Genomic DNA, 27,656 nt, shown 5'->3' with positions numbered 1-27,656 from the left:
CAGTTATAGTTGAAGGGTTTAATTTTTATTTTGTTTCCTGCTTGATGATCAGAAGGCAAAGAAAACAGTTAGGCAAACCAAAGGGTTGTAAGATTAGAGGAGACTTTCTTGGAAGATGAAGGATGAGGGTGTTTTTGTTGTCGCTACTACAGTCGTTTTTCCTCTGAAGTGTCATGTACAAAGGAATGGACCTCTAATTAAGCTGCACCAGGAAACTTGGATGGGTGCAGCGAGAGGAAACTGAAGAAAATGTCTGAAAATGTCGAGACCCATCATCCAGTTTTTTTGCCTCACACTAGTGAAATGCAGGGAAATGCTGGGATGATTACGGCTGCTTTTTTCCCAGACATAAGGATGCTGGTCTCATGTTGTCAATGTTGATGTGGATTTTTCAGTTCATCGCTTGCTATGGGTCCAGCAGCATCTAAATCTGCAATAATTTGACTGTGTTGTAACGTGTGACTGAGTGTGAAAACTAAAAATAAAGTGGCATGGTGAGGCTGTGAAATATGATCTGGGGAGGTCTGTTTGAGTTACAGATCCATGAGTTCAAGTGCATATCAGTTTAGGCTTTTAACCAGCTGCTGGGATCTCATCCCAGTCAGTCATCAGAGCATTGATGAGGCCTGGCATTGGCGCTTGTGATAAAGTCTTGCTTGTTTGGGTTGATGGACATTGGATGGGAGCTGTGGCCATTCCAATCAATTTATTCCACATCAGATTTTGCCTTGGTCACAAATGCCGTTACAAACGGCTACTAACACCATGCGAACATTTTATGGACCATTTCTTATGACCTTCTCAAGGCAGCCTTGTAAGACTGGAGAGTTCGTAGACCATTCCTAAGTTCATAGCCAGGTGGATGATCTTGTGCAAGATTTTCTACGAATGTATGACAAAATCCCCTTCCGTAGGGCGGAATGCCTTATGGATGCCTTAGGAACAACTTACGAACAACGCACAACATTTGTGGATCAGGAGGCCATTCCAGAACCCCATGTTTATATGGTGGCCACAAGTAGATTTCAAGTAGATCGCAAGAACACATTTTGTTGTTATTAGGGGCCCCTTACAGCATTCACACGAAGGGACGTACAGACAGAGGTTCGCACAGCATTCTTAAGGTGGATGTAAGGTGTTCCTAATAGGCAGTAGTGCGTAATTCATGCAGCAGTTGTGTTCTTAGAGGGGGTCTTATACAAATCTTCATTCTAGAAATTTCTACGGTCAAAAAACATTCAAACTAAAGATTCACAAAGTTGTCCACAATGTGCCCGAAAAGAAAGGGGAGGAAGAAGAAAGATGGGGAGAGGAGAGGAGAAACCCACAGCCACCACCGGAATCACAAGAGCAGTCTCTCTGACCATGGAGATGCCCCGCATATTCTCTACAGGAATGTGTAATTCAGCACCATGGACAGCACATGATCCTAAACACATAAAACACATGCTGGTCATCTTTTGACTTGACATCACACTACTTTATATATCAATGTTCCTCAAACTTCTACCTTATGACTTTATTCTGTTACCTACAGAAAAATAACAAGATGGTTCTGCTGCTGCCGGACCAAAACAGCAGCAACAATGGGACATTCTAAAATGCTTAATGTAAAAAAGCTTAATGTAGCTTAATGTCCGGCACTCATAATATTGGGATTTTCCTTTTGATTTTTGGAGAAGTGAAAGTGGACATGACTAGGCTTCAAGTTGTTCTAGCGTTTTGAATGGCAGCCATACCAACTTCGTAAGATGGCCATAAGAAAGTAATGTTCCCTCCACGAATATCTACCTGATTTCGTACAAACTAGGAGGTTTTTACGAACCCATCGTTCGTAAGAATCTTTGTGACTGAGGCCTTTGAAAAAATACTGGAATCTTCAACCTAGACTATTGTTGTTGTTTAACGCATCCTATGTTAGGACACCCAAACAGCATCATGATACAGAGTTTTTGAGTCAAGGCCTACTGCACTGGCCTTGCAGGAGAATAAACGCATGGCTCCTGGACTGGAAACGGAACAAGCTTATCTCTGCATCTTGCAACAATCTCTGCATCTTATCTCTGTATCTTGAAAGGAAACTGTTACCTCTGCCTCATCTCATGCTTTGGCCTTCCGACAGTCTTGTTGCTTTAGGGAATAACAGCAAGGTAGGACAGGCCGTCTTTAATTAGCCTCCAGTGTCTCAGATTTAGTGCATCAACACTGTTTGTTTGTTTACGCTTGAGCTCTGAATCAGCTCATGATTCTTTCAGTTTCTTTTAACACAGAGAAACATCCAACCCCTGATTGTGCAATATTTTCTTTCATTTTGCAATTATTATAGAATATATGGCCATTAGCAAGACTTATTGTACCACTGGTCTTACTTTTGCATATAATTTCATGAACATAATAATTATTATCTCCGTCAAGGAATGGCGGAGGTTATGTTTTCATCAGGGTTTGTCTGTTTGTCTGTTAGCAAGATAACTCAAAAAGTTATAGACAGATTTGGATGAAATTTACTGGCACAAGGACCAAATGATTACATTTTGGTGGTGATCGGGGGGGGCTGATCTGCCTTGTCAGAGGTCTGTGATCTCCGAGTGCTTTTCTAGTTATTATTGCTTTCACCAAGTGCTTTGTATAGTATACTTTCTACCTATATTTCTTACTTTTAACCTAACATTATATTACATAATTAACCTCTCCATCATGAGGCTAATAAAGGATTATCTTATCTTAAATGAAAAATCCATTCTGCTTATTGGTTAATTGTGTCATTAGTAGAACCAAGAAAGTAAATATAGCCTTCAGACAAGAGCACAACTTTTGTAGTGAATCACTTCTGTGTAATTTTGCATGGAGCAACAGCAGAGATAGTGTTTGCTCATATCCATGATAATTATCGAGCCAATGTGCTGGGCAAATCTATACCACCAGAATGCCAAATACAAGCCTTGCTTTCTGCTGCTACTCTCACGCAAACTAGTACACTTTGCATTTTCTGCCGCTGCCCAAAATGCAAAGCACATGTAGCTACACAGGTTGTTTAGTTCCCATTTGCTAACTACACCTGGTAGTCTAGTCAGATGGACGGAGGCTGGATGATGTTCATACCATAAGCATACTACTGCAGAGTTCTTTTGGGACCACACCAAGACCTTTTAGAGAAGGTGGGCTCCCCTATGGAGTGTTTCATTGTGGTCCACACTAGGGCTGTACGATATTGGAAAAAACTGATATTGCGATTTTTTTTAACCCTGCAATATATATTGCGATATGAAAAACTACTCTAGAGGATATAATAGCTGTGCAGTGCACATAAATGGTCATACAAATTAGTTGTGTTTCCTCTCATTGTGTTGACAGGTGCAAGGCACTATTGACACAGAACACGCGTTTCAATATCATCCTTCTCGTAGCCGAAATAATTCAAGAGAACTGACGTTGCTTTTCTTTTTGGCACCAAGTCTTCATTTTCGGTGATTTTCTCTTGTTCGTTGCTCATTTTTCAATGTTGTTACCAGTGACTCACTCCATGTACAGGGGCGTAGTCTGCTTCGTCAAACTGATTAAGAATGATTGTGATTGGTGGATCACTGCGCACAGTGTGTATCAGGTACCCAGGTTAAAATAAGATGAGAACAGGTTGAGTTCATTTACCTCCTACAATGCAGGACCTGCGATGTGACTATTGCGCACACGTACATTGCAATGATGATGCTCAAACGATGTATTGTGCTGCTCTAGTCCACACTTCAGTGCTGCTGTGTTCACACCTGCCCCAAATGAATTCAAGGGGGAAATGAACAAGAAGTCTTTCTTAATGCAGCTTGAAAATTACCCACTTGGTCTGTGTAAACATTTACAGTGATGGATAAGGCCAGAGTTTTCTAAATGCAATAGGATGTCTTTATATACTCCCAGAAATCTTTTAGTATTTTGATATTTTAGTGTGTAATCTTGTCTGAGTTGATTTGCGAGATGAATTAATTTATCAAGGGTAAATCCATAATAACCTCCACCTGCTTCTTCAGTCATCGGTTGTTCATTAAAGTCAGCCCACTCACCAGCACCCAATATGCAACATACTTTTGGCCCTTTTCTGTTCCAAAGTCTGAATTTCTGCTTATTGCTGCCATCATGCTGGCACTCTTTAACACTATTTCCTCCCACTTCAGGCTGATATATATGTCATTGAGTGGCGTCAGTGCTGCTTAAAACTAGATCAAAGTTAACCGTCTGCTCTGTTTTCTTTCACTTATTTTACTTAAAAGTCAAGGCCAGAATTAGACTGCAGTACATACATACTTGGATCACTTTCTAATTTTATTTGCAGGTTTTCAAGCTTCACTCTGCACTATTATATCTTATCTTGTACTTAAAATACCAGTGCTACAGACTTAAATGTTGCTTTTCATGCAACCGAACTTTCAAATGTCAGGGTAACCCTTTATTTAACTGCGTTGGTGAGGTTCTGAGTTGATCCCAGCTGCAACACACAGTCTAGTGAAGTCTCCTTGTCTGCACTAACTTGACTATAAATGTCATAGCAGCCCTTTAATTGTGTCAGGAACCGTCGGAGTCAATGCTTGTAGTGATGTACACTGGCTGATAAGGTTTTGCAGCGGTCAATACACATTATTGAACAGGTGCAGCTTTGATCCAGTAGAGAATGCTGATGCAGGAAAACCAGTGCAGTTTCCATTTTATAATGTTAGAGGCTCAATTTAATTTCAGTAAAGATGTTCAGTAAAAGTGTCTTCAGCTCCAATAAATTAATTATTTTTACAATGGATTTTGCATATACTGTAAGATCACTTCATGTCGGTAAAATTTAATGGACTAATAGATAGTTACCAGGGATATTGTTGGAAATATGCTTAAGAATCATATTCTTTAAGACTTAATGGATCATGTACATATTTCTTAGACAAAACACTAACTGCAACCATGTGGTTCAGGTTTTACAAATGTTATATGCAATTTTTTTTTTGTGGAAATAGGAAATTTAGCATTTCTGGCTCACAGACAGCTCAAACTGAAATACAGCCTCGAGCATAGCCTTTTTAACAAAAAAGAGACCATTTTAGAGGATTTATACATTGTTTAGTTGAACTTGTTATTTGACCTTTGTAAACTCCACAAAATATTGCATTTCTGTCTGGGAAAAGTCGATTTGTATCTCTGTCTTTTTCAGTTCCTTCTCTGTAGAGCTTTTTGTTAGACTGACAATGGTGTGAATCACACCAGACAAACTTTTGCATCTTATTTTTTTTTTCCTCTGGGTCTTTTTCATAAAGGACACGGTTACAGTTATTCATTGAACGATATAGCAGATATGAAAACTGGGACAATTCTCTGTTCAGAAAAAAAAGAAAAGGTGCCTTGAAAAGTTCATCTGAAATGTGTGAAATATGTCTCACAGAGAAGGTGCCTAATAGTGGTGTAAGGAAATATTGATAGTTATTTTGTAACATTTCATTATCACATTTTGCAGTATGATATCAATGCACTAGAAACTGTAAATTAATTTTAATCAACATTTTATTTGCATTGATTTTCTTCAAACATTTTTAATAGTGTACTGGGGTAAACAAAGTAAATATCTGCATTAATCCATACTAATTCACACAGCACGTAGCATTAGCTTTAGCAATTAACATTAGCACAGGGTAAAATCTCTGCTGCTAGGGAGCAGTATTGTAATCTTTTAAGCCATGCCAAGATAGGAAATAGCACAAAGGTGGCTACCACTTGCAAATGCACCAATACCTGAATCCTCAAAGAGGTTGATAGGTCCCTCACTGCTCATTTTGGCTTTTCTAAGGAAGGCACTAAGGGCTATGCTTTTTGGAACATGAGCAGTGTCAAAATTAGCTAAATGGAGAATGTCAACATACTATTATTACGTTAGATACAGCGAACAAAATAACAAACAACCAGTGTTATGAGTGGACCATAGTGAGTGGACACAGATCTACAGATAAATACAGTAGTTGGGGAGAACAAATCAAACATGTGTTGGTCTTATTCTTATAGATTCAGCCATTGTTTATCATTATTCATTTGTTAAGTTTGCTTTTTGTATGATGCTAATACTAGCAGCAGAACACTCTTGTATTTTCTGTACATATTGCAATGTATTGTAATAGGGCTGTGCAATATCAAATGTATTCATTAATCATCACGAACAAAATTGAGCTCAAACCTCTGGAGACATTTTCTGTTAGAGAACATCAAAATGCAATGTGTTTGCTTCCTGTAATATATTAATTGTAAGTGTGTTTCTCCAGTCAGATATGAGATTAATTAGGCGATCACAGTTTTTGAGTTTCGAGTTTTATCTTCAGTTCATATAGCCAGAAAACCATGGATTAAAAATGGAAATTGTCTATACCTGTGATAAAACCTGAAATGATTTTTTCGGGTTTTTTTCACTGTATTGCCCAGATCTATATTGTAACACAACCCTGTATCCATCATATAGACATAGAAATACACAGTCCTAGCATCTAATGATGTAAAATTCTGCATCAGAGCCCTTATGCACTTGGTAGTTTGATGACAGGACAGCTCTCATATTTTGTGAGAATGCACCTCACAGTCTGTATATGTGGACAATTGGACTGGGCCAAATCTGTGTGAAATTCTGTTTGGAAATAATGATGGTGGACATTATACTCCTATTTGCCTGTGAGCATGGTCTTTGATTTCAGAGATTGTTGGAGAACATTAAATCCACCAGCTCTAAAGTGTATAAATCTCTAAACTGATGCAACAACTTGAAGTAAAGTACATGTGCATCAGTGTGTCTAATTTTCTTAAATCATCCACATAAGTTTGGAAGCAAAAATGATGGAATCGAGCCTCAAAGCACAATCTTTGCTAAAACAATAGTGCTGCTAATCTAATGGCATTTACAGCCAAAATTGGAAAGAGCCTGATAATTGGATCAGAGCCATCCTTGCGGTTTCTCATGACCAACATAAATCTAACCACCAAGTCCATCCCTCTAGGTCACAACCATGCACTATGTGTGCTCTGTAACAACACCAGCGCAGTAAGAGCCTGATCAATTGTAAATGTTCAATCACAAGGATGGAAGCATGACATGAATACAAGCACACATAAACACACACACACACACACACATCAGTAACTGCGCGCATTAAGTGTACACAGACAAACAAGCTGTTTTGAAAGAGGGGTATTGTTAATTTCCCCCCCTTCTTTCTCCAAGAGAGAAGAAAGGGTGACCCAAATCTGACACGACCCGGGCACATATTGTCAAGGTTGGTTGGGTTTATGTATGAATGGGTGTACTGTATACACACAAACACACACATTTACAAAAAAATGCAGATTTATGCACGTTACCATTCTTAATTGATTTTTAAGGCTAGCTTTTTTGTCTGTGAACACATTTCAGCACAAATTAGATTCTCAAGTTTTGGTGTTTGTGCAGCAAAAGCACCTTAATGGCTGAATTAGAGATACACACACACACACACACACACACACACACACTTACACACAAACTCATGCACACAATATACAGGTTAGTGATGCATGAGTGCTTGGCCAGCTTGTCTGGACTGAGGAAGGGGGTGGGCTAATTGCTATGTGTGTGTGTATGTGTATTAGTGGGAGTGGCCGGCATACCTTTACACCCCACACACCAATAGCATCCCTCCGCCCCCCTCCCTCATTTTCCCACCACAGTACCCTCCAGACATGTAGCTGAGCTGCACTCACTGAAGCCTGGCTGCTATCTGAAGCATGGATCTACAACTGTTTACCTTCACCCTCCTTCTGCTTTAACGTTGCTGGATACTAGAGTCTCCTTCTGCTGGTCAGTGCTCAGGTTGCAGCAGTTTTCTTTTCATGAAACTTTTAACTGGGAAGCACATGTTTAAAAGGAAGCAGGTGACTCTGCAGGTAGGAGAGTAAAGTTAATGTTGTGTAAATAACCAAAAGTTAAAGACTTTGTTAAGATTGTAGCTTCTATAATATGAGTATTTGATGCTTCTTTGTCATTTTCAATGGTGGTGGAAGTATTCTAATGGTCCCTGTCAGTGTTGTACTGTTAAATGTGATGTTTTTGGATTCATTTTGCTGCTGTACATGTTTAAGGCTGAGCTCATTTCAAGTAATGTATACACTGTTGGTGATTCTACATTACATCTACATTAATGCATCTTATTCTGCAATATCATCATATGTATTGTTGCTGTCCCATCAGAAACATGTATCTCTGAAAGTCAACTTTTCATGAACTGGCCTGATTTTTAAAGAGTTTAAGTTTTAAGTCAACATCTAAAGGAACACTTAAAACAGTGCTTTTGGAAGTATGTGGTTTTCCCCTGGACAGAAAATTAAAAAAAAAAAAAAAAAAAAAAACACTGAATCTGAAAAGAAACTCAATCTATCAGAGTTAAAAGTACAATATCTGAGATATAGTGGATCATACAGTAAATACAACCCTAGTTCCAAAAAGGTTGGTGATGTTGCTATCATTTTACAGATTTATTTATTTCAAATTATTTTCTCAGTTTAAACTTGAAATTTGATATGTTGACCATATTCTATTGCAAGTAAAATTTGGATTTGTAAGATTCGCAAATTATTGCATTTTCTTTATGTTTATATTTTACACAGCATTTCAACTTTTTTTTGGAATTGGGGTTGAATAAAGTTGCGTAAAATGGAGCTTCTCAAATTCGCACTTGAGTAAAAGTACTTTGCTACATTCCACCATAAACAGATGAATCTATGATAAAAGTAGTTGCAAGTGTATCTTAAATGTTAGTAAATGTTGTTGTATAAGGAAAAATTTACACTAAGTATTGCATGAAGGGGTAATTTATATGAAATGTACTCCTAAGGCTGCACAAAAACTTCTGTGGTCTTTTATTGCACATTTTCTCACTAGATCATTGTTACAGTTGTGTCACTAAAGAGGTTTTGGCCCTTCTTTTTAAACCAAATACCTGTAGGTAAAATCTTATTCTGCAAATTTTCAAGAAGTGCCAAAGTATTTGGATGTGGGCTTGATCAGAATCCTATTGCTTCCTATTTTTACCTCTCAATCACCCACCTTTTGGGTCCTGAGCCAGCTCTCCTACCCTGTTAGCGCCGTTAGTTTCAACACATAGGAGTTACAGTGTGTGAATTCACTTCCTCCCCCTCTTCCATGTTCTTCTTTCTCTACACCTACTTTGTCCTTTTTTGTTCCATAGTTAAATCTTTTTCTTGATTCTTCTGTCACTTTGCTTGCCCTACTACATCTTTACTTCCTCTAGCTCTCCTTCACTTCTTTGTCTTTCGTCTCCTTTGCCACCTACACCCTCTTCTCCTGCCTCGTTTTTTGTACTTTCCTTTACCTCCTCCTCATCCATTGCTGCTTTTTCCACCCCTTCTTCTTATCACTTCAAATCACATCACATCAAATTTTGCACTATCCTCCATATGTGTTCTAGATTTGTCTCCTCTTTTTCCATATATTTTCTTTCTTCTTCAAGGGATTTTGCTTCTTGGTTTTTATTTGTTTTAATATTTAATTCATTTGCTTCACTCGCCTCACATTTCTTCTCTTCCTTCTTCTACATATTCCTCTTTTTCTCTCTGAAAGCTTCCAAATCTCACTTCTTCCCACTTTTCCTTTACCCTTTATCCCCAGTTTCTGCATCCTTTCCCTCCTTTCTGTGGTTGCTGTCATCTTCATGTGCATGTCTTTCACATCTGCCACCTCCTCCTCTTCCTTTACCTCATCATCTTCATCACTCAGTTTACCCCCCATGTCTTCGCTCTGTTGCTGACGCCTCTCTTCTTTGGGCTACTGCAGTCTGTATGAGATGAGTTTTGGCTTCTCCTCACTGTTTACAAACCAGCTGATCCTGCTGTTTTTCCACACAGCATCCCAGCACTTTTTAATCAATTATTTTTAAAGCTGCAAAACAGACAGTTCTCTATCACAGCGTCTTAGGCACCCATATGAATACAAATAGCATGGGACATGTCTATTTAAAGCAAATAAGCACTAACAAAATGTCTAATGGCTTCTTGAGTGAACAAAAAATGTTCTTATGTTGCCATTAATATTTATAAGCAAATGTTCCAGTTTCGCGTCATTAAAGAAAATTATCTGAGTTACGTCCAATGTCCATAAAACATTAACATTTCCACATATTCACACTAAAAGCTTAATGAACAGCTGAGAAATTCTTTGATAAACTTTAATTCATTAGTTAAAAGCCTTTAGTTGGAGGTTTAGTGAGATAACCCCAACATTCTAATAAGTGAACAGTAAACGTTAGGAAGTCATCTGTAGTTATAAATGTTAATAAGTCATCAATAAATGCTTCAGTCAATCATGTCTGTGGGGTAACTGTTCATAATTAGTTGTCCTGCAGCTACTTTCCTAAGGATCAGAGGTCACACAGTTCAATAGATCATCTCCCTTTGGAATCAGAGAGCGAAGAGAGGGTGAAGGATGAACACAGCTGGCGACATTTTGCTCTTACTGTTGATTTTGCACTAATCAGACACAACCTTATGACTACCGGCAGCTGAATAATGCGAATTATCTGCTCACTATGACACCTTTCATTGGGTGGGGTATATGAAGCAGAAAGTCAACATTAAGACCTTGAAGTTTGGGTGACATTCAGCAAAATGGGCATCATAAGGATCTGAATGACTTCAAATAAAGCGAGGCATACTGAGATGGGTTGAATGTGAATTCTCAAAGGGGCAACTTGGACAATGTAATATGCTTTACAAAGCTTAAGAAGAAGATATATAAGTATAAGCACTGGAGTTCAGCAGAGTATCTGATCTATGTTTCTATGTGTGCTGGAGTGTGCATGATGCTCAGTAGGATTAATGAGAAAGTTCTCGCGTGGGAGCCTTAATTGCAGCCACATTAAATTGGTCAGACTTTGGACAAGAACAGTCACCTCCTACTGAGATGAGGCAGGTTTCTTAGTCATATCCTCCACCACATTGGCACAAAAAACCTCCCCAAATTTTCTCTAAATTTGAAGGATTTTTCATCCTAATCTTAACAGATGTCTGCACTGCAACAGCAAAGAACAGACTAACTATTTTCCTTCCTCCTATTCCATTTGCTTTCTAAAACCATTGACATGTGGGTGAAAATTGTTGTCACCTCAGAGATGGAAAAACATGTAGCCATGAGTAAATCTACTTGTGCAAAACCCTTATCTTGTTGTGCTTTTACTGAAGGTGAAGGATTATGTGGCCATCTCTTCAAGAAAACTCACCTTCTAGTCCTTCAGTTTTTCAGTTTCCCCCGAGTCACTTCTGAAATGTTTGGTCTCTGAGCTGGTGAAGACAGCTGACATAGTACATCATCTTAATTCATATGGAAGGCTGTGAAAGTTTTGCTGTCCTGTGTCTCCTCTGAAACTTACAGACATAATTGCACACATAAAGTGACTTTCTATAGATATTATTTTCTGCTGCTGGCACTTTAGTCTCACAGAGGGAAGATGTCAACAGCAATGATCCCAAATGCCATTAAAAAAAATCTGTGGGTGGGTGGACTGCATACCCTCATATAAAAACACATCATTATCTTTTTGTATTTTGTGCTGCTGCTGTGTATTAATTTCTCTTCATAACTACAAAACACTCCCACGATGCCACTGAAATCTAATACCTGCCAAACTTTCTGTAAACTCCCTCTGTGTTTGGATGTGTTTACCAAGCTAGATGGCTCTGCAGCACGGGCTTAAGGCCATTATTGTATAGTTTACGGAGTCTCAAAAGCAGATGCCTTGGCCTGTAAATGTGAGTGCTTTACCATATGGATACTGCAGAGCAAAGAGAACAGAGGTAAATTGAGAGATTGGAGAGAATAAAGAGAAAAGAGGAGACAAATGTCCTGTTGTGCTGTAGTTTGTCAGAATAGAAATACTGAAAAAAAAGCAACCTTCACTTTTACCGAATTCCATCACTGAAGACGCCCTTTGAGGCAAACCTTAGACACGTATGGTTGTAAGCCATTAAACGGATGGACTGGACTGATGAAATCATCCTGAATTCTCGGCTCTGCGGTGCCCATTTCATATCAGGAGGTACATTAAACAACACTTACCGAGCCATGCAACTGCAGTTGGCTGCCAGTTGGTTGACTTGTCGATGATTGCCCACATCTTGTAAAACTGCATTTTATGCCCTTGTTGCTGACTAAGCAGCACGTTGGTCCTCAACACACTGGCCGATCAATCGAAATATCGATACTATCAATACCAAGCCAGTATCGGTATCAGATCGATACTAGTGTGGTGAGATCGATACTTTAGTTTCAGGTTTATTCTTTGACAAAGCCACAGCAATATGTACAAGAGGGGACAGCCAGGTCACCGGATTCGCCACTTCTGTCTTAGCAGGCACACTTTGCCTCTTTTTTTCAGGCCGAAAATGAGACAACAGCAAGCTGAGTAATTTGTAAAAAAAAAAAGGCTATAAGGTACAGATAATTTTGATTTAACTTTTGTATTGCAGTTTCTGACCACTACCTGAAAAAAACGATTTGTTTTAATTTGTTTTCCGGTGATCATTTTGTGCACTTTGTTAATTTAAGAAAAAATTCCAGACATGACAATGTATAGGGAAAAATGATTTATTATTGAGCTATTTAATAATAAGAAAAGGAAATATCACAAAACACTTAAAGGTCATAAAATTAATTGAGATTTAGCAATTTGATGCATCCACCTTAATTATTGAAACGTATTAGTATCAATATCAGTGATTTTGGCCTTGTATTTACTTGGTATGGGATCGATACCAAAATATGCAGTATCTCACACCACTAATGAAAACCGTCACACAAATCTTGGTGTTCAGTATCTTGGACCTGACCACAAAGTTTGTGTTCTTTGTGCTCTTAAACTGAAGGGTCAAAAAGGATGTTCACTAATAAAAAGTGACACGGGTTGCAATTGTGATTTTTCTCCTGTGAATTGTGCGAGTTACCATGGTATTCCTACCCTTAAAATGTCCGGTGCAACAAAGTTATAGGTGTCAAGGGATTTGTATGCCTTGAGCTTTTCCTTTGTGTAAACGCTGGGTTTTTCAACAAGATGTGTATAAAAAGATGTCCATCCTCTGTAACTTGGGCCATTTGGCTGGCTCTGTGACCTACTGAGCCAACAGTGAGTATGGATTAGGAAACCTCACCCCACTGCTAATGGTCAACTTTTCTTTGTAAGACACTTTGTCTTTCTTTGACAGACCATTAAAATAATCGGAGAAGGCCTCTGTATTTTCCATTACTCCTGATTTTCATGCTCCTGACACCGGCTTCCATGTACTGTTGATACCACAACTGTCACTTTCTACCACCAGTTAGGCCCCACCCATAAAATACATCATCACTGTTTACCAACATCAAAATGGTCTATTTGACCCCAAGCTGTTTTAGCTGTGTAAAACTTGTCTGTCTGTATGTGTGACCTAATATCCCCACACCTGCAGGTGCAGAGTTGATACATAACAGGGGGTGGGGAAAACAACTATTCCTAAGACAACTTTGATACTTCTTGTGGTCTGGGCATGTGAAAAACAACTTGACTTGTGAACTCCTGCCAAAATGAGGAGGCCAGTGTAAGTTTGCGAGTTGATCACATCCAAGTATTTCCAACTACACATGCCTCCCCTCTAAAATTATCAGCTCAAGTACAATATTAATAATAACAATAATAAAGAAAGTGCCTGACACCAAAACTTGGTCAACAATTTTATGTAAATCATTTTCTGGATGTAAATATCCCTGGGGACAGACTGACCCCAAGGGTAAAATGTGTTAGTAATATTTGAGGATAATAGGAGGGTTAAAGCATTTGCAAGGGATTATCATGTATTTTTCTTTTGCAGCACAGCACACTTGAATTGAAAATACATGTCTGCATTGGGTATTTGATGAGATGTCAGAGATCAGGACTAAAAGCAACAAATATGGTAGAAATGTAGAAATACTTTACTATAGTTAGGGGTTTTTATTGTTGTGTACTCGAGTAAAGAATGAGGGTACTTTGGTCATCATTTTTGTATTATGTGTAAAATGTCAGTTTCTCCAATTATTCTTACTACATAGATGAACACATGGGTTGCAGAATGTCTCTTAAAATTCCTTTCCTCCAGTCAAACCTTGATTTTTCTCCAGTTTTGGTTGATGTAAGTGATGAGCAAATAAATGATTTTATCCAAGTATTTCTGAAATTGAAAACAGGTACTAAGGGACTTAAACCCAAACATGATGATGATTATTGCTGGGTCCTACATTGGGAACTGTCACATTCCACAAACACAACAAACAGTGTTTCAGACGTTGTTTTGTTGTGTTTGTAGATTATGACATTCTGAGATGATGGGCTCTGCTACTGAGGATTATTCTTCATTGGGTTTGATGTTCATATCTATAAAGAAATTTGACAAGAGCATATTATCTTCAGGTTATGAATACTCAATAAAAGGCACAAGGTTTGAACATTCATGTTCACATAACATCAAAATCCTAATGTGCTGGAGAAATTCTGATATCAGATTGGGGATCAACATGCCTGATTTAGTCTAGATCAGAAGTTTTTCCTCCGGTGGCACATTTTTATCCAGCGTTTCATTTACCATTAAACTTAACTTCTACTGTAAAATGTTTTCATTGTATTGTCTTTTTTGTTGTTGTGTTAACTTTCTGGTGCCTTTAAAAGTATATAAATTCCGGCACATAGGGGGACCATGAACCCCTCCTCTGTGAATGTGGAAGTGTTGTGATTCTTCATTGTCATCAGCCAGCTTCTGTCGCCAGGCAACCGTACGGCACCAGAAAGGAATCCATATTGTCCCAGTGAGCAAGTTCGCCCAGTGCTCTATACCTCAGTGATACTGCTGTTCCACTAAAGCTGTCAGCGGGATGATGCCGGAGTGTGTGTGTGTGTGTGTGTGTGTGTGTGCGTGCGTGCGTGTGTGTGTGAGTGTGCGAGAGAGAGAGAGAGAGAGAGAGAGAGAGAGAGAGAGAGAGAGGGAGGCAGCTTTAGGGATGAGTGAAGCGTGTGGGGAGTGGGTCGGGAGTGTGTTGTGGGGTAAAGGGGTTTTGTGTGTGTGTGTGTGTGTGTGTGTGTGTGTGTGTGTGTGTGTGTGTGTGTGTGTGTGTGTGTGTGTGTGTGTGTGTGTCTGTAGCAAGGGGGGGGTTAAGAATCTGTTTACAATGGCCTGAGGGAGAGTCGCCTAAGCTGCCCGAGACAGAAAGACCCAGTCAGATATCGAGACGAAGAGCGAGACAGAAAAAGTTCCGGGAGGAAGAGAGGGAAATAGAGAGAAAACAGTGAGAGAGAGCTGAAGAGAAGGAAGAAACTAGAGGGAAGAAACCACCAGAGCGTACGAGAGGATTAAAAACAAACTTACGAAGTCCTGTAAGGTTTTTCAGCAGAAGTTGGAGCAGGAGTTGCAGGAGGGAAACTGCAGGGTGATGCAAAGCAGCAGTCGCCCTCTGCTCTCATTAATGCAAATAGGATACATGGTGTGTGAACACAGTTTATGTGTATGTGTCAGTGCATGTGTGCTGTTGTGTGTGCCATAATCTGTAGATGCAGAAATTTGAAAGTTCGGATTTTCCTTTTCATCTGTTTTCTGTTGGTTCTGTTGTATGCCTTTGTGTGTGGGCATGTATTCTATCAGAGTTAGAGTAATCGCTCAGAAAATGCAACAGTAATGCAGTGCATGTGTACAAACACATTTGTTGCACTACTTATTAGTAGATTGTTGTTTGGTAGTTTCTACCATAAAGATGACAGCACAGTCGGTGAACACTTTCCCTCTTCTCTGTATAGTGTTATAACCTTGATCCTTTGTGCTTCACCTGTTGAAAGTCAAACTTTGGCTGCTTGCTGGTGGTCATCTTACACTCAGCGTGAACATCACTGTACTTCGTGTGCACATGATGCTTTTGCAGGTGCTTGGAGAGATTTGAGGTCATGTTCACAGCAGTGGATAGGTGTTTCTGGCCTGGGTACAGTTTGCACATTACTGCCACATTCTTGTTCTTTGGTGCTTGTAAGACAATGTGCGCATCTAAACCTCTCAGAAGTTGTTGACATCTCTGCCCGGTTGCTCAACTCCTGCGAAAAAATGAGTACGGGAGATTGTTGCTTAAATGTACGAAAAGAGGAACATTTTACAGTTTGTCTTTTTCAATTACTATGCAGATAGCTGAGGAACTTAGTTCCTAGATAGTATGTAACACAAGTGACATAATAATTAGTACCTGTAATGTGATGAGCTAGGGGCTGGGAGTTAGGGTCTTAACACTGATCAAGATATTGTATAACCCATTTCATGTCTGATAAAACCAATATGTTCTTCAGATGAACAAAAGAGTCGGTTGACTGCCATCAACACCCAAGTTAAAAAATATGAGTATTTATATGAGGATTTGCTGGCCTAGCACTTCTATAGACTGATGAATGGCAAGCTCTATAGGCAAATGTAGACAGCAGGAAAAACTACCATAAATAGGTGTGGTAGTTAGAAAATATTGCATTAGATGAACGATATGAACATTTGCCAACTGACTGCTAGATGTTGCTACATAATATGTAAGGGTAGTAACTGTAAATGAACTCATCACTTAACCTTAAAAGTAACACCACTGTATTAGTTTTACAGCACAATGAAACTCTGATGAGAAAATTGCTAATTAAAAACAGTTGCATGCCAGATAATATGTCAAGAGACAAATATTTTTTTGTCATTGGCTGCATCAGTCAATGGCTGCAGAGGCAAAGCAAGTATGCTTGTATTGTGCCTTTTCCTGCAGTGTGAATGAAGCTTTAGGGAACATTAATATAAAAATCTGACAGAGATGTCACTTTAAAGTTTAGATAAAGCCTGAAATGTTACGTGGTCTGTGTCTGCAAAGGGCTCATTGTGTCTGTTTGTATTTGCAGACTTTGAGGAGCAGCTGTATGACACCAAGTTGACCGGTCAGACGTTCCGGCATCCGTCCTCGCAGAGCTCTGACGACACGTCCACCTCGCTCAGCCGATCACCCATCTCCCTCAACAACAAGAGGCCTGACTTCATCTTCCTGGTAAACACACAAACACGCTCATGTTTACACCTGGCTTATTCAATGAGAAACAGAGTGCAGGAATAGTGGATTTCAAAGTCTGCAAGCTATCTCAGCTCATTTCTAGCTGCTACACACTCAAGGACTCAGACACCAAACTGTATCTAAATCCCTTTGTTTATCATTGCACTTTGTAAACATAAAGCAAGCAGACTTCATATTCCTACTGATATCTACTAACTCAGTCCACTTTGACTCATCTTGCCCTCTTTGACTTCATTTTCTTCTTTCCCCTTCTTATTTCTCTTCTACCATCACTTTATTGTTCCTTCACTATTCAGCAATCAGCCAGATCAATGATAGAAGAAATTAGAATAATATCGGTTATTATATTAGGCAGCAGGGCCGACATATAGAGATGAACAACCAATCACTCTCACATTCAAGGGCAATTTTTTTTGGTTGACCAATTAAATAATAATAATACTAATGGATCAGATTTCTATAGCGCTTTTTTGGACACTCAAAGCGCTTTACATTATTGACCCATTATTCATTCACGCTCACACTCTCCCTCTGGTGGTGGTAAACTACATATGTAGCCACAGCTGCCCTGGGGCAGGTTGACAGAAGAGTGGCTGCCAGTTCGTGCCTATGGCCCCCGACCACCACCAGACATTCATACACCAGTGTGAGTGGCACTGGAGGCAAGGTGGGTGAAGTGTCTTGCCCAAGGACACAACAGACAGACTAGGACAGAGAGGGATTCGAACCACCATCCCTTCAGTTATTGGATGATCCACGTTACCTCCTGAGCCATGGCCACCCAAATTAACCTATGTCGAGCCTGCAATGAACTGGTGACTCGTCCAGATTGTACCCTGCCTTCGCCCATAGGTAGCTGGGATAGGCTCCAGCACTCCCACGCGACCCTTGTGAGTAGGGCTGCTCAATTATAGAAAAAAATAATAATCACGATTATTTTAGCAATAATTGAAATCACGATTATTAAAAACGATTATTTGTTAACCTTAAAGTTGTTTATTTTTTTCTTGCAAAACAATGTAAAATATACTCTTTAAACATAAATAAAGCTTTTAACCACTAAAACAAAGTATGTTCACTTTTGTACGAAACAAAAAAATCTTTGAATGCAAATAAGTGTGCTGTAAATTCAAGTATGTTTCCTTTTGTAAATAAATAGTGCACTGTAATTAAACTGCTATACACTTGCCATAGAACTGTAGCAATTTAAAAAAAAAAAAAAAAAAACACGGAAAGTGCAAATTATAAATTCAAGTATGTTCAATGTAGTATGAAACTTAGTAAATTCAGTGGCGTGCCGTGAGGTTTCAGTTAAGGCCTTCTGTATACATCAGCCATCTAGAATACGCACATTAGGGTTATACGGGTTAGGGTTTGGTTAATACGGGAGTTGCAGCGTAAAGAGATTTGGAAACTGAAGATTGCATTGCGGACGAAGTTGTTTTTATGTGTTTTAGTTTTTCATAAGATTATGATAACGGTGGCGGTGGTTAAACTATAGATGGTTAAAAAGGTTTGTTGTGTTAGCAGTCGGTGCGGACACAACTACGAAACACTTTTTGCACGTGATGTGTTTTTGCTCTTCGTCTTCTTCATCAAACCCAACGTGATTCCATACAATTGAATTTGACTTGCCTTTTTTGTTTACCAAGCACTTCTGCTGTGATTCTCCTGCCATTTGTCCAGACCGCTAGGTACAACTTTCCTCTTGGGGTGGACCTGCCGGCTAGCTGGCAGCAGTAGCTTAGAGGGGGGCGGGGCAGAGCAGCTCATGGTAGCTTGTGTGCGTGTGAATTAAAACAACTCAAAATTTATAATCGTTTTTTCTCGATTACATAATTTTTGTAATTGTTGCGTCTAATAATCGAAATCGTAATTGAATTTCGATTAATTGCACAGCCCTACTTGTGAGTGTAAAGCGGGTTCAAAAGATGAATGAATGAATGAATATTAGGCAGCAAGTGAACATTTAGACCTCAAAGCTGATGGTAAAAGCTGAAAAATGAGCAACCTAAGGAACTGAGTGGCTTTGACCGGGTTTATTTTGTAACGGTGATGACTGGGTCAAAGCATCTCCACAACTGCAGGTGTTGTTGTTAGTTCCTGGTATGCAGTGGTTCACACCAACAAAAAATGGACTAAGTAAGTACATCTCAGGTCAACTGATCATCTGTGGGAGTGGTTGGATGAATAAATTTGATCCATGGAAATCCCACCTCTCTATTTCCCAGGCTTCAGGGATCTGCTGCTAACGTCTTGGTCCAGATACCACAGCATACCTTCAGAGGTCTGGTGGACTCTAGGCCTCAGGTCAGAGATGTTTTTGTAGAAAAAGGTGGACTGATACAATATTAGACAGGTGTTAATAATGCTCTGCTCCCATAGATGCTCAGTTGGTTGAGATTTAGTTGTTGTTCTTTAGATACTTTTGGTAGGTGCTAAACACCTGACATTAGGAATTTCCAACAAGATCTGGAGATGTTCTGACCCAGTGATTTGACCATCACAATTTCTCCCTTGTAAAAGTTGCACAGATCCTTACTCTTGCCCATTTTGCTATTTCTTACATATCAACTTTGAGGACTAAATGTTCATTTGTTGCCTACTGTATTCCCCCACTGACAGGTCCTATTTTAATGAGTAGTCAAAATGTTAGGGCTGATTGGTGTAGGTTATATAATTCTTCTGTTCTTTACTTAAAAGAAGAAAAAAACAAGCAAACACATCCTCATCGACTTACAGCTTAGTCTTTATTTGCAAAACTTGAGCAGAATGATCCAAAATCAGCTGTAGAGTATTGCCACCCCCTCTCACAAATTTATCAGGATTAGTCACCATCCTTCTCATACTGGCAGCTGGTTCTTATAAACAAATGCCAGTTAATATAGTTTCTTCCAGATAGAAATATCACTAATACTTGATAGAAAATAAATCCAGCAAAAGATATCAGTGTTTTTCAGCCAGTTTATGCCCAGCCACACACAGTGGAGGAGTTACTGAGGTGCTTTGAAGGAAAGAGGTCATGCATTCTTGTTATTTGTTCATTCTTGTTATTTATTTTTATTTATTTATTTTTGTATTGTCTTGATGTGGTTAGGTCTCCCTCAAAAAAAAAAAAAGATTTTATCACAAGGAATAAATACAATGTATTATTAATCTTATATTTAAAACAGGTTGTCTGGTCTAGATAGGTATATGTTTTTTAGGATCAATTTTTTTGTTTGTTTTCTGGAGCCAAAAACACAAGAGATGTCTGAAAAGACAAAACTGTGGTTGTTCACTGCTGGATGCATTGATGTTACATATTACATACAGAGAAAATTAGTTTTCTTACTGACCATAGAACCACATACAGAATAAAAAGTAATATGTTCTTCATTTTAAGTTGAGGAGGTCTGCACATTGTCATTATGGGATGGCATTGGAGTAATTAAATGTCTAATCAGGTCAGATATTCCAGACAAAATGGTAATAAGATAATGGAATTAATGTTCTGAAATATTACAGAATAAGACAAAAAGAAGTACAATATGCTGTACATTTGAGACCTACATTCACACTATAGGCTAGAGAGAACTTGTTATTGTTCAGTCTAAGGTAATATGCTAACCAAGAGCCAGCGGAAATATGTCTTTCTTGAAACTAATGTTGCTGGTGTTTCTTCTGCTATGGAGAAGCAGAGTCCAGTCCCTTCCTTTTGTGCCCCATGGGACCTTTTTCAGAAAAATACTGTATTACAGTCAATAGCAAGACACAAGTTTTTTTCATCCCCTTTGAATTATGCCTCCATTTACACGCATGAGATTTGTAAGTTTAAAAGATAACTTTACAAGTCAAGAAAGGTACAGTTTATATTAAAATTAGGCTATTGGAGTATCAGGCATTTTACATATGTGAATAGAAACACTACAGACCTGGAAGTCACAGAAGTAAGGTCAATATAACTGTCTCTGAAGATGTTTTATTTGATTTCTTAGATTTGTTTCAATCAGCAAATAATACACAGTCCCCACAAAATACCCTCTGCATTCATAACATTCAATACATAACTACAATGCACCAAGCAGAATAAAAGAGCTGCAGGTTGAAGCCAAGTATTATTATGCCAGCTAACACCAAAATACAAAAGACATTGTTGTTCACACCACTTCTTTAACATTTTCTTGTGCAATGTTTGAAAAGATGGAAAGTCAGCTTACAGTTAATGCATCTAATATATCAAATAAATATAATTAGATTGCCACAGAATTATTTTACTGCCTTTTATGTCCTATTTTCTGTCTCAAAATCATTCATAAATGGAAACATGCTGCTACAACACATTCAATTCTTGCCGTTTTTGAAGTTGTTGAGGTGTATGACACTGAAGTTATCTTCTCATCAATAAGAAAGTTCAACGTTCCTAGATCTGTAGTGATTTTTAAATACTGTTTTACCCTTACTTTAGAAGATTAAGGTGAAATATGCTGAGGTAATGATCCTTTTTGTGTTGGTGACATGTATCACGTGATGAGGTAAGCTTTGAGCCATTTCATACAAGACCAGCGGGCCACCCACACAGAGAGTTTTTGAGAGGAAGAGTTTTTAATCATATGGGTATTTCATTCATATAGAACTGGCTTTTTGGGAGCCTGAATACACTCATTTTGAACTGGGTCCCAGTGAGAACAAATCTCAAATCTCTGTGTGGACAAGGACAACATGTTGCTTTACTATCTTTTCCACTGACATAGATCAAATGAAATGATGACACAATTCAGTCGATCGGTAATAATTTTTTCTGTTGTTCCGTCCTATTGAGCACACCGTAAGTGATAGAATTTTGCCTTTCAACACTTTTTGTCTCAAAGGGTACAAACCACCTAATTAAGACTTAAAACATAAGTAACTTACATCAATATTCAGTCATCTTTCTTTTCTAGTACGTGTGTGCTTAATGAGCTAACATTAAGCTTCGATTAAATGCAGAGTTGGTAAAATGCACACTTTTTTGTAAATGTAGTTCTCAAATGCTGTTTGTATAATTCTCTGATAGTTTAGAATTTTAGAGATTTTTGCTTCTATTTCCTTTGGATCATCTTGTTTTGATATTGATGAAAATGCAATACAGTAACATGGAAGTGTGGAAGCTGAATAGATAGACATTGATTACATTGCACATTTTCACAATTAAGATCAACATTCACATAATGTCACTGAAAGTACAGCCTTGTAGTTTTCAGATGAATGCAGCATACTATTTGAAACCACTTTTTACAAGTTCAGTTTGAACAAGTGCTAAGTTACAGTTCAAGTTTAATCCTGTGACCCCAATTGTATCAGTAATGCATCAAACTGTACAAATGGGTAAAACCAACTTTGCAGATAGCCTTTAAGTATTTTTTCCTCATTTCACTATTTTCTCAGACCATTTCTCTGAACTGTCTCTCTTTATGGTAGTTTCATGGACTCCTACTGTGATTTTACTGCACATTTCCGGCATCTTGGTGCAGTGTTCTTTCAGCAGCCTATTAAACAGCTCTTTTAACTTAATGCCTTTCTCTCTATTTGGGCTAATTTCAATTAGAATTCACCACATTCCCATGAGATCACAGCCATTTTAATTGCTCCACAAGCCTCTTAAACCTACGTGTTAGCCACGTGCATTTCATCAGGGTTTTCCTGTGGTACAGTAGCCCCTGTAGAGGCTTTCAATTCCACTGCCTTGCTTAAAGGTTCATAGCAGTGATACATTAGATTGAATGCCAGGCAGTTGACAGATGCCAGTTCGCTCCCAGCTGTTATTACACCTTCCTGTCGATGCCAGGAACTGAGCTAACAACGTCTCGGCTGCTTGTCAGGCTCCGTCCCTGCCAGCTAAACAGATCAGAACACATACGTCTCATCTTTCTGTCGTTTATCCTCATTTACTCTTTTCAGTGCCTTACCTTTGTTTTCATCTTTCCTGCAACGCCTACAAAAATGGAAATCACCACATTTCTTATTCTGTTTTTGTTACTTTTCTCTACTTTTTCCAAGCATAAGACACATAGAGATGTTTTTAAGTTTTTCTTTCATTCCTTGTTATTTCTTGTTTTCTTTCCTCTTTCCTTTCACAGCATCAAAGTAACATAAAAAGGACATTTTTATTTTAGTTTAGTTGAATACAAGTTTATACCTCTAGGTTAAACTAAGTGCAACCATCTGAGAGAATGGAGGCAAACATTGGTCATAATTTGTTGTTCAGTAATATTTTGGAATAAAAAGATTTGACTCTTGGGGGTGGTCTGGGCCCTGTGAGTGACCCTCTAGTCGCATCAACTTTACATAACTCTACAGGACACATCAACAAGACTCCATGTTTTTAAGGCCATTCTCCTCTTCTTGTTTTTCTAGCCGGCATCCAAACAACTCTATGAAGATGAGACCACCTCTTCAGTGTTTGGGTTGAGGTCAGTGACTGACCCATCTCCCTCCCCATCCCCATCCCCCTGCGGCTCAGATCGCCCCCCACTGGGCTGGAGTAGTAACAACAGCAGCAGCAGTACCGCCACGTCCGCCACCACCGGACCACCTGTCGCAGAGAAACCCCGCTGGCACCTGGGGAGACGCACACCTGCTCACTTTATACCGCTGGACATCACAGGTACTGAAAAACAGGTGACATTGCTGTAATCAGCCACAGTTATATGAAACCAGACCAAAAAAATGACTGACGGTGTAACTTCTTAATTTTGCTCTGTGATAAATAGCATTCAGAAGGTGTAATGGTGCTTTTGGAGGTTATAAACATATTTTCTAAAGTTTTATTTTGTCCTTTTTGAAAGATCACTGCAGGGGACAAACAGGAAAGGTGATGATATGCATTGAATATAAACTCACTGAAACAGCATTATACAGAGCCTCTGGGACTCACAGTTATTGAAGTACTACAGCCAGCAGAGGGCATGAAAATGAGGACAAAATCGGTGTTGATAGTGTAACATTTCCTAGATATCGCCTCAGAAGTCTTGGCGCTGCATATTGTATCCCAGGGAATTCATGAATGTTTTATCATCTGGACCAGACTGATCCTAAGCCATAAAAGAAGCGGAGATTTTGCTGTATTTAAATGGGTACATGTAAACACAAGGTGTTGGCATGCAACCTTAAACATAGTGGTAAGAGCTCAATTAAAGTGCAAGATGCACTTGAACTGAAACTGCAAAGCAGTGTAGCAACAGCTTTTATGAATATTTAACTCCTTCGGTGCCAGACAGTTAAGGGGCTAATAAGCCTTAAAAGTGCCACAGAATTTGGCCGTTTTTCAGTATTTCGCGTCGTTTTTATAATCGAAGTCTGAATCGTCATCAGAACTCATTTTCTAGCAGATGGGACTGTTTTGACAGATCGCTGTGTTTACGATATTACTACAAAATGGCCATCTAATTTGCATATGATTTCATTCATAAATTCATTCATAAAATTTCCCAAGCAGAAAACGAAACGCGAGCTCTTCCTTGGTCAAAAACCGCTCGGTAACATCCGACCGATTGCTACTTAGATTCAAAACGCACCGGACGCAGCCGATTCATTATTGATCATAATTTGCATAATTTATTCGGTCACGTGACCTCAAATTCCCGTCTGGTCTCAAAAGGGGGACACAGAAAGAACGTCATCGAAATGTGAGAAAGAAATGGGGGTGGATGGTTTGTTTGTACACAAATATGGCGTGTTCTCCAAAGCCGATCTGATCGGCCCGTGGCACTTTAAAGGTTGTATTCGTAAAGCCGATTTAATCAGCCCATGGCATTGAAAGAGTTAAGGAAGAAAATCTAAATTATCAAGCAAAAATGTCAAATATACTGTGGCCTTGTTTCTGAGGAAGTATCATGTTTTTAACAGAAATGGCCCTGAGTGTGTTAGCAGTTGTCTCAAGTGTAGTTAGATCAAGCAAATGTGAGTATATCTGTTCTCAAGTGATTACTTGTATTAAAAATTATAACACACTGATCTCTTTTACTACACTCATTTTTCACAACCACCCCAAGGATTAAGCTGTCTGGAAGATGGATGAATAAAGCTCAATCTCAAAAGCTAAATATTTGACATTTTCCTAAAAAAAAAAAAAAAAAAGAAAACAATATTGACTCATGCTATAATTGTCTGTCATCACTTTAGACCTTTTAATGTGTTGTACTGTGTTTACCTCCAGAGATATTGCCCTTTTCCTTGTATTTTGTATTTTGTCATGGTTTGCCATGTTCAAGACATTTCTGGATGTTGAATTTGTGCCTATTATACCTGTACTTCCATCCAGTCAGTAAGAGAATCACCCAACGCGCACAAGCAGAGCAATATAAAAACAAAAGGATTCTGGTTTACTGTGCTCTGCTCTTGTATTGTGCTGTTGATAGTGTGGTGCAGTTCTGTCTGAGAGACAAAAGTAGCACACATAGCTATAGGCACCTTACCTGCCTGCCAGACTTGTCTACAGACCAGCAGACAAGAGGTTGTACTCAGTTCTATTTCTTCTATTCCTATCATATTAATGCATGGTGTGGGTGGGTGTTAGGGTTGGTGTGTTTTAGAGCAAAATCACTGTGAAACACCATAAAATAATGTTTTATTTTGCTATTTCACTGCATTTTTCTCACCTTTACTACATGGGCTCCCAGTCTCTCATTGGATTTATCTATGAGCATGTCCCTCTAAAGATAAATGTACAGACAAATGACAAATCAAAGGGGAAAAATAACATCAAAACTAAAATGAGTAGAAAAAGTGTACATGGCACAGTTAAGCAATTACAATGTCCTTTCATCAAGTAACAAGATGATGTGTGATGTACACCATGTGGACAGTAAAGGAGTGTTAGACCTTCGTAATGAGGGAATTAGTGGCTCTTTGGGAGGAATTTTGCTGGCATGGTTTGGGTTCACTTGTCCCCTTGTGGCTCCAGAGACTTTGTTTTCTACTACAGATATAGTACCCACTCAGTTTAGTCAACAAACTTTGGCACTGATTGATTGATGTATTTATTTAGAATATGAATGTCAAAACAGAAGAAAATAAATATGCAAAACACTTAAACATAAGACATACAATATATACTCAAAAAGTAGTGAGAAGAAGTACAACTTAAACTCCCACCCCTTCTCCTTGTATAATTAATAACAATAATAACCTTCCTTGTCTAAGCATATCTATACTATATACCGTAATACGACTGATACTTATTATTAAATAATTTAGTTTCTGGCTTTATAGTATTATGAACAAATTTAATATGATTTATATAAACACATAAAACAATAACACATATATGTAAATACATATTCATACACAGACCTATCCACACACAGATACACACACACACACACACACACACCTATACATACATATACATATACATACACATACACATACTTGTACATCTTTATAACACCCAGTGATACCCAACACCTCCGTCATCCCTGTGCCTCTGAAAAATTGTGTCTTTGTACCTCCTTTTAAATTCTTTCATGCTTGGACACTGCTTCAACTCTATGTTAAATCTGTTCCACAGTCTCACCCCACTGACTGAAACACAAAATCCCTTCCTAGTCGTGCATATTAAGTGAATTTTAAACTTAATTTTCCCCCTTAAATTAAACCCCCCCCTCATGAATACTGAATAATTTCTGTATATTTGTTGGTAAAAGATTATTTTTAGCTTTTACATTATTTGAGCTGTTTGATAGTCCACAATGTCTGTTAATTTGAGTAATTTTGACTGTAAGAATAACGAGTTTGTGTGTTCCTGGTAGCTAATGTTGTGTGTATTGCTCTTTTTTATATAATAGTTAGTGGCTGTAATGAGGTCTTGTAGTTGTTGCCCCAGATCTCAGCACAGTACTGTAAATATGGTGAGACTAGGGAACAGTATAGACTGTGACTTCTGATCCAAAACCTTCTTTGCTTTATTTATTATTGCAATGCTTCTGGAGACTTGTGTTTGTACATGTTTGATATGTGCTTTTCGACTGATTCTGTCATCAGTGGTTACCCCCAGAAATTTTATTTCATGAACTCTCTCCATTTCAGTTCCATCTATTTTTATTGTTACCTGTGAATTATTTCTACAATTACCAAATATCTTTGTTTTTGTCTTAAGATTTAATGATAACCACATCATTTTCAATATGACTTAAAACTCTGTCTTTGTTCAGTCTCAAGTCACAGAATGATGACACAATAATATGACAATTGTCTTTGACCAGCCAATAGTCAGCAGTGTTTTCAGGTCATCATTTAAGTTGCATCAATTTGCTTGGAACCAAAAAAGTATCATGTTCCATCCACAACTTTTGCCTGATGGAAAACTGAAATTAGAGGGAAGGGTGACTGCCAATCCATCTGAAGTTGTCTGAGTGATCACGAATGGTACTGGCCTCATCCATCACAGCTTGAGAGTTCACTGAATGGTTTGATGAAAATGATGAGACGGTTCTCTCCACTGACATCATCAAAACACCAAATGAAGGAGCATCCTTTGAAGGAATGGCATCTATGCCTCCAGTAGCGA

The 27,656-nt window shown here is 38.6% G+C and overlaps 1 protein-coding gene across 2 annotated transcripts in view; it reads left to right on the top strand.

Moving 5' to 3' along the window:
- Window positions 1–27,656, top strand: part of nhsl2 (NHS-like 2) — a 231,429-nt gene that overhangs the window by 178,498 nt on the left and 25,275 nt on the right. For both annotated transcript variants that reach the window (XM_030162051.1, XM_030162050.1), the window contains exons 3-4: window positions 16,962–17,104; window positions 23,504–23,753. In XM_030162051.1, coding sequence (XP_030017911.1) covers window positions 16,962–17,104; window positions 23,504–23,753 — 393 coding nt within the window. The remainder of the gene's footprint in view (window positions 1–16,961; window positions 17,105–23,503; window positions 23,754–27,656) is intronic.

This window comes from Sphaeramia orbicularis, chromosome 18 (genome assembly GCF_902148855.1).
Source record: "Sphaeramia orbicularis chromosome 18, fSphaOr1.1, whole genome shotgun sequence".
NCBI lineage: Eukaryota > Metazoa > Chordata > Actinopteri > Kurtiformes > Apogonidae > Sphaeramia > Sphaeramia orbicularis.
Note: the sequence above shows the minus strand (reverse complement) of the source record. Positions and strands in the feature narration are given on the sequence as shown.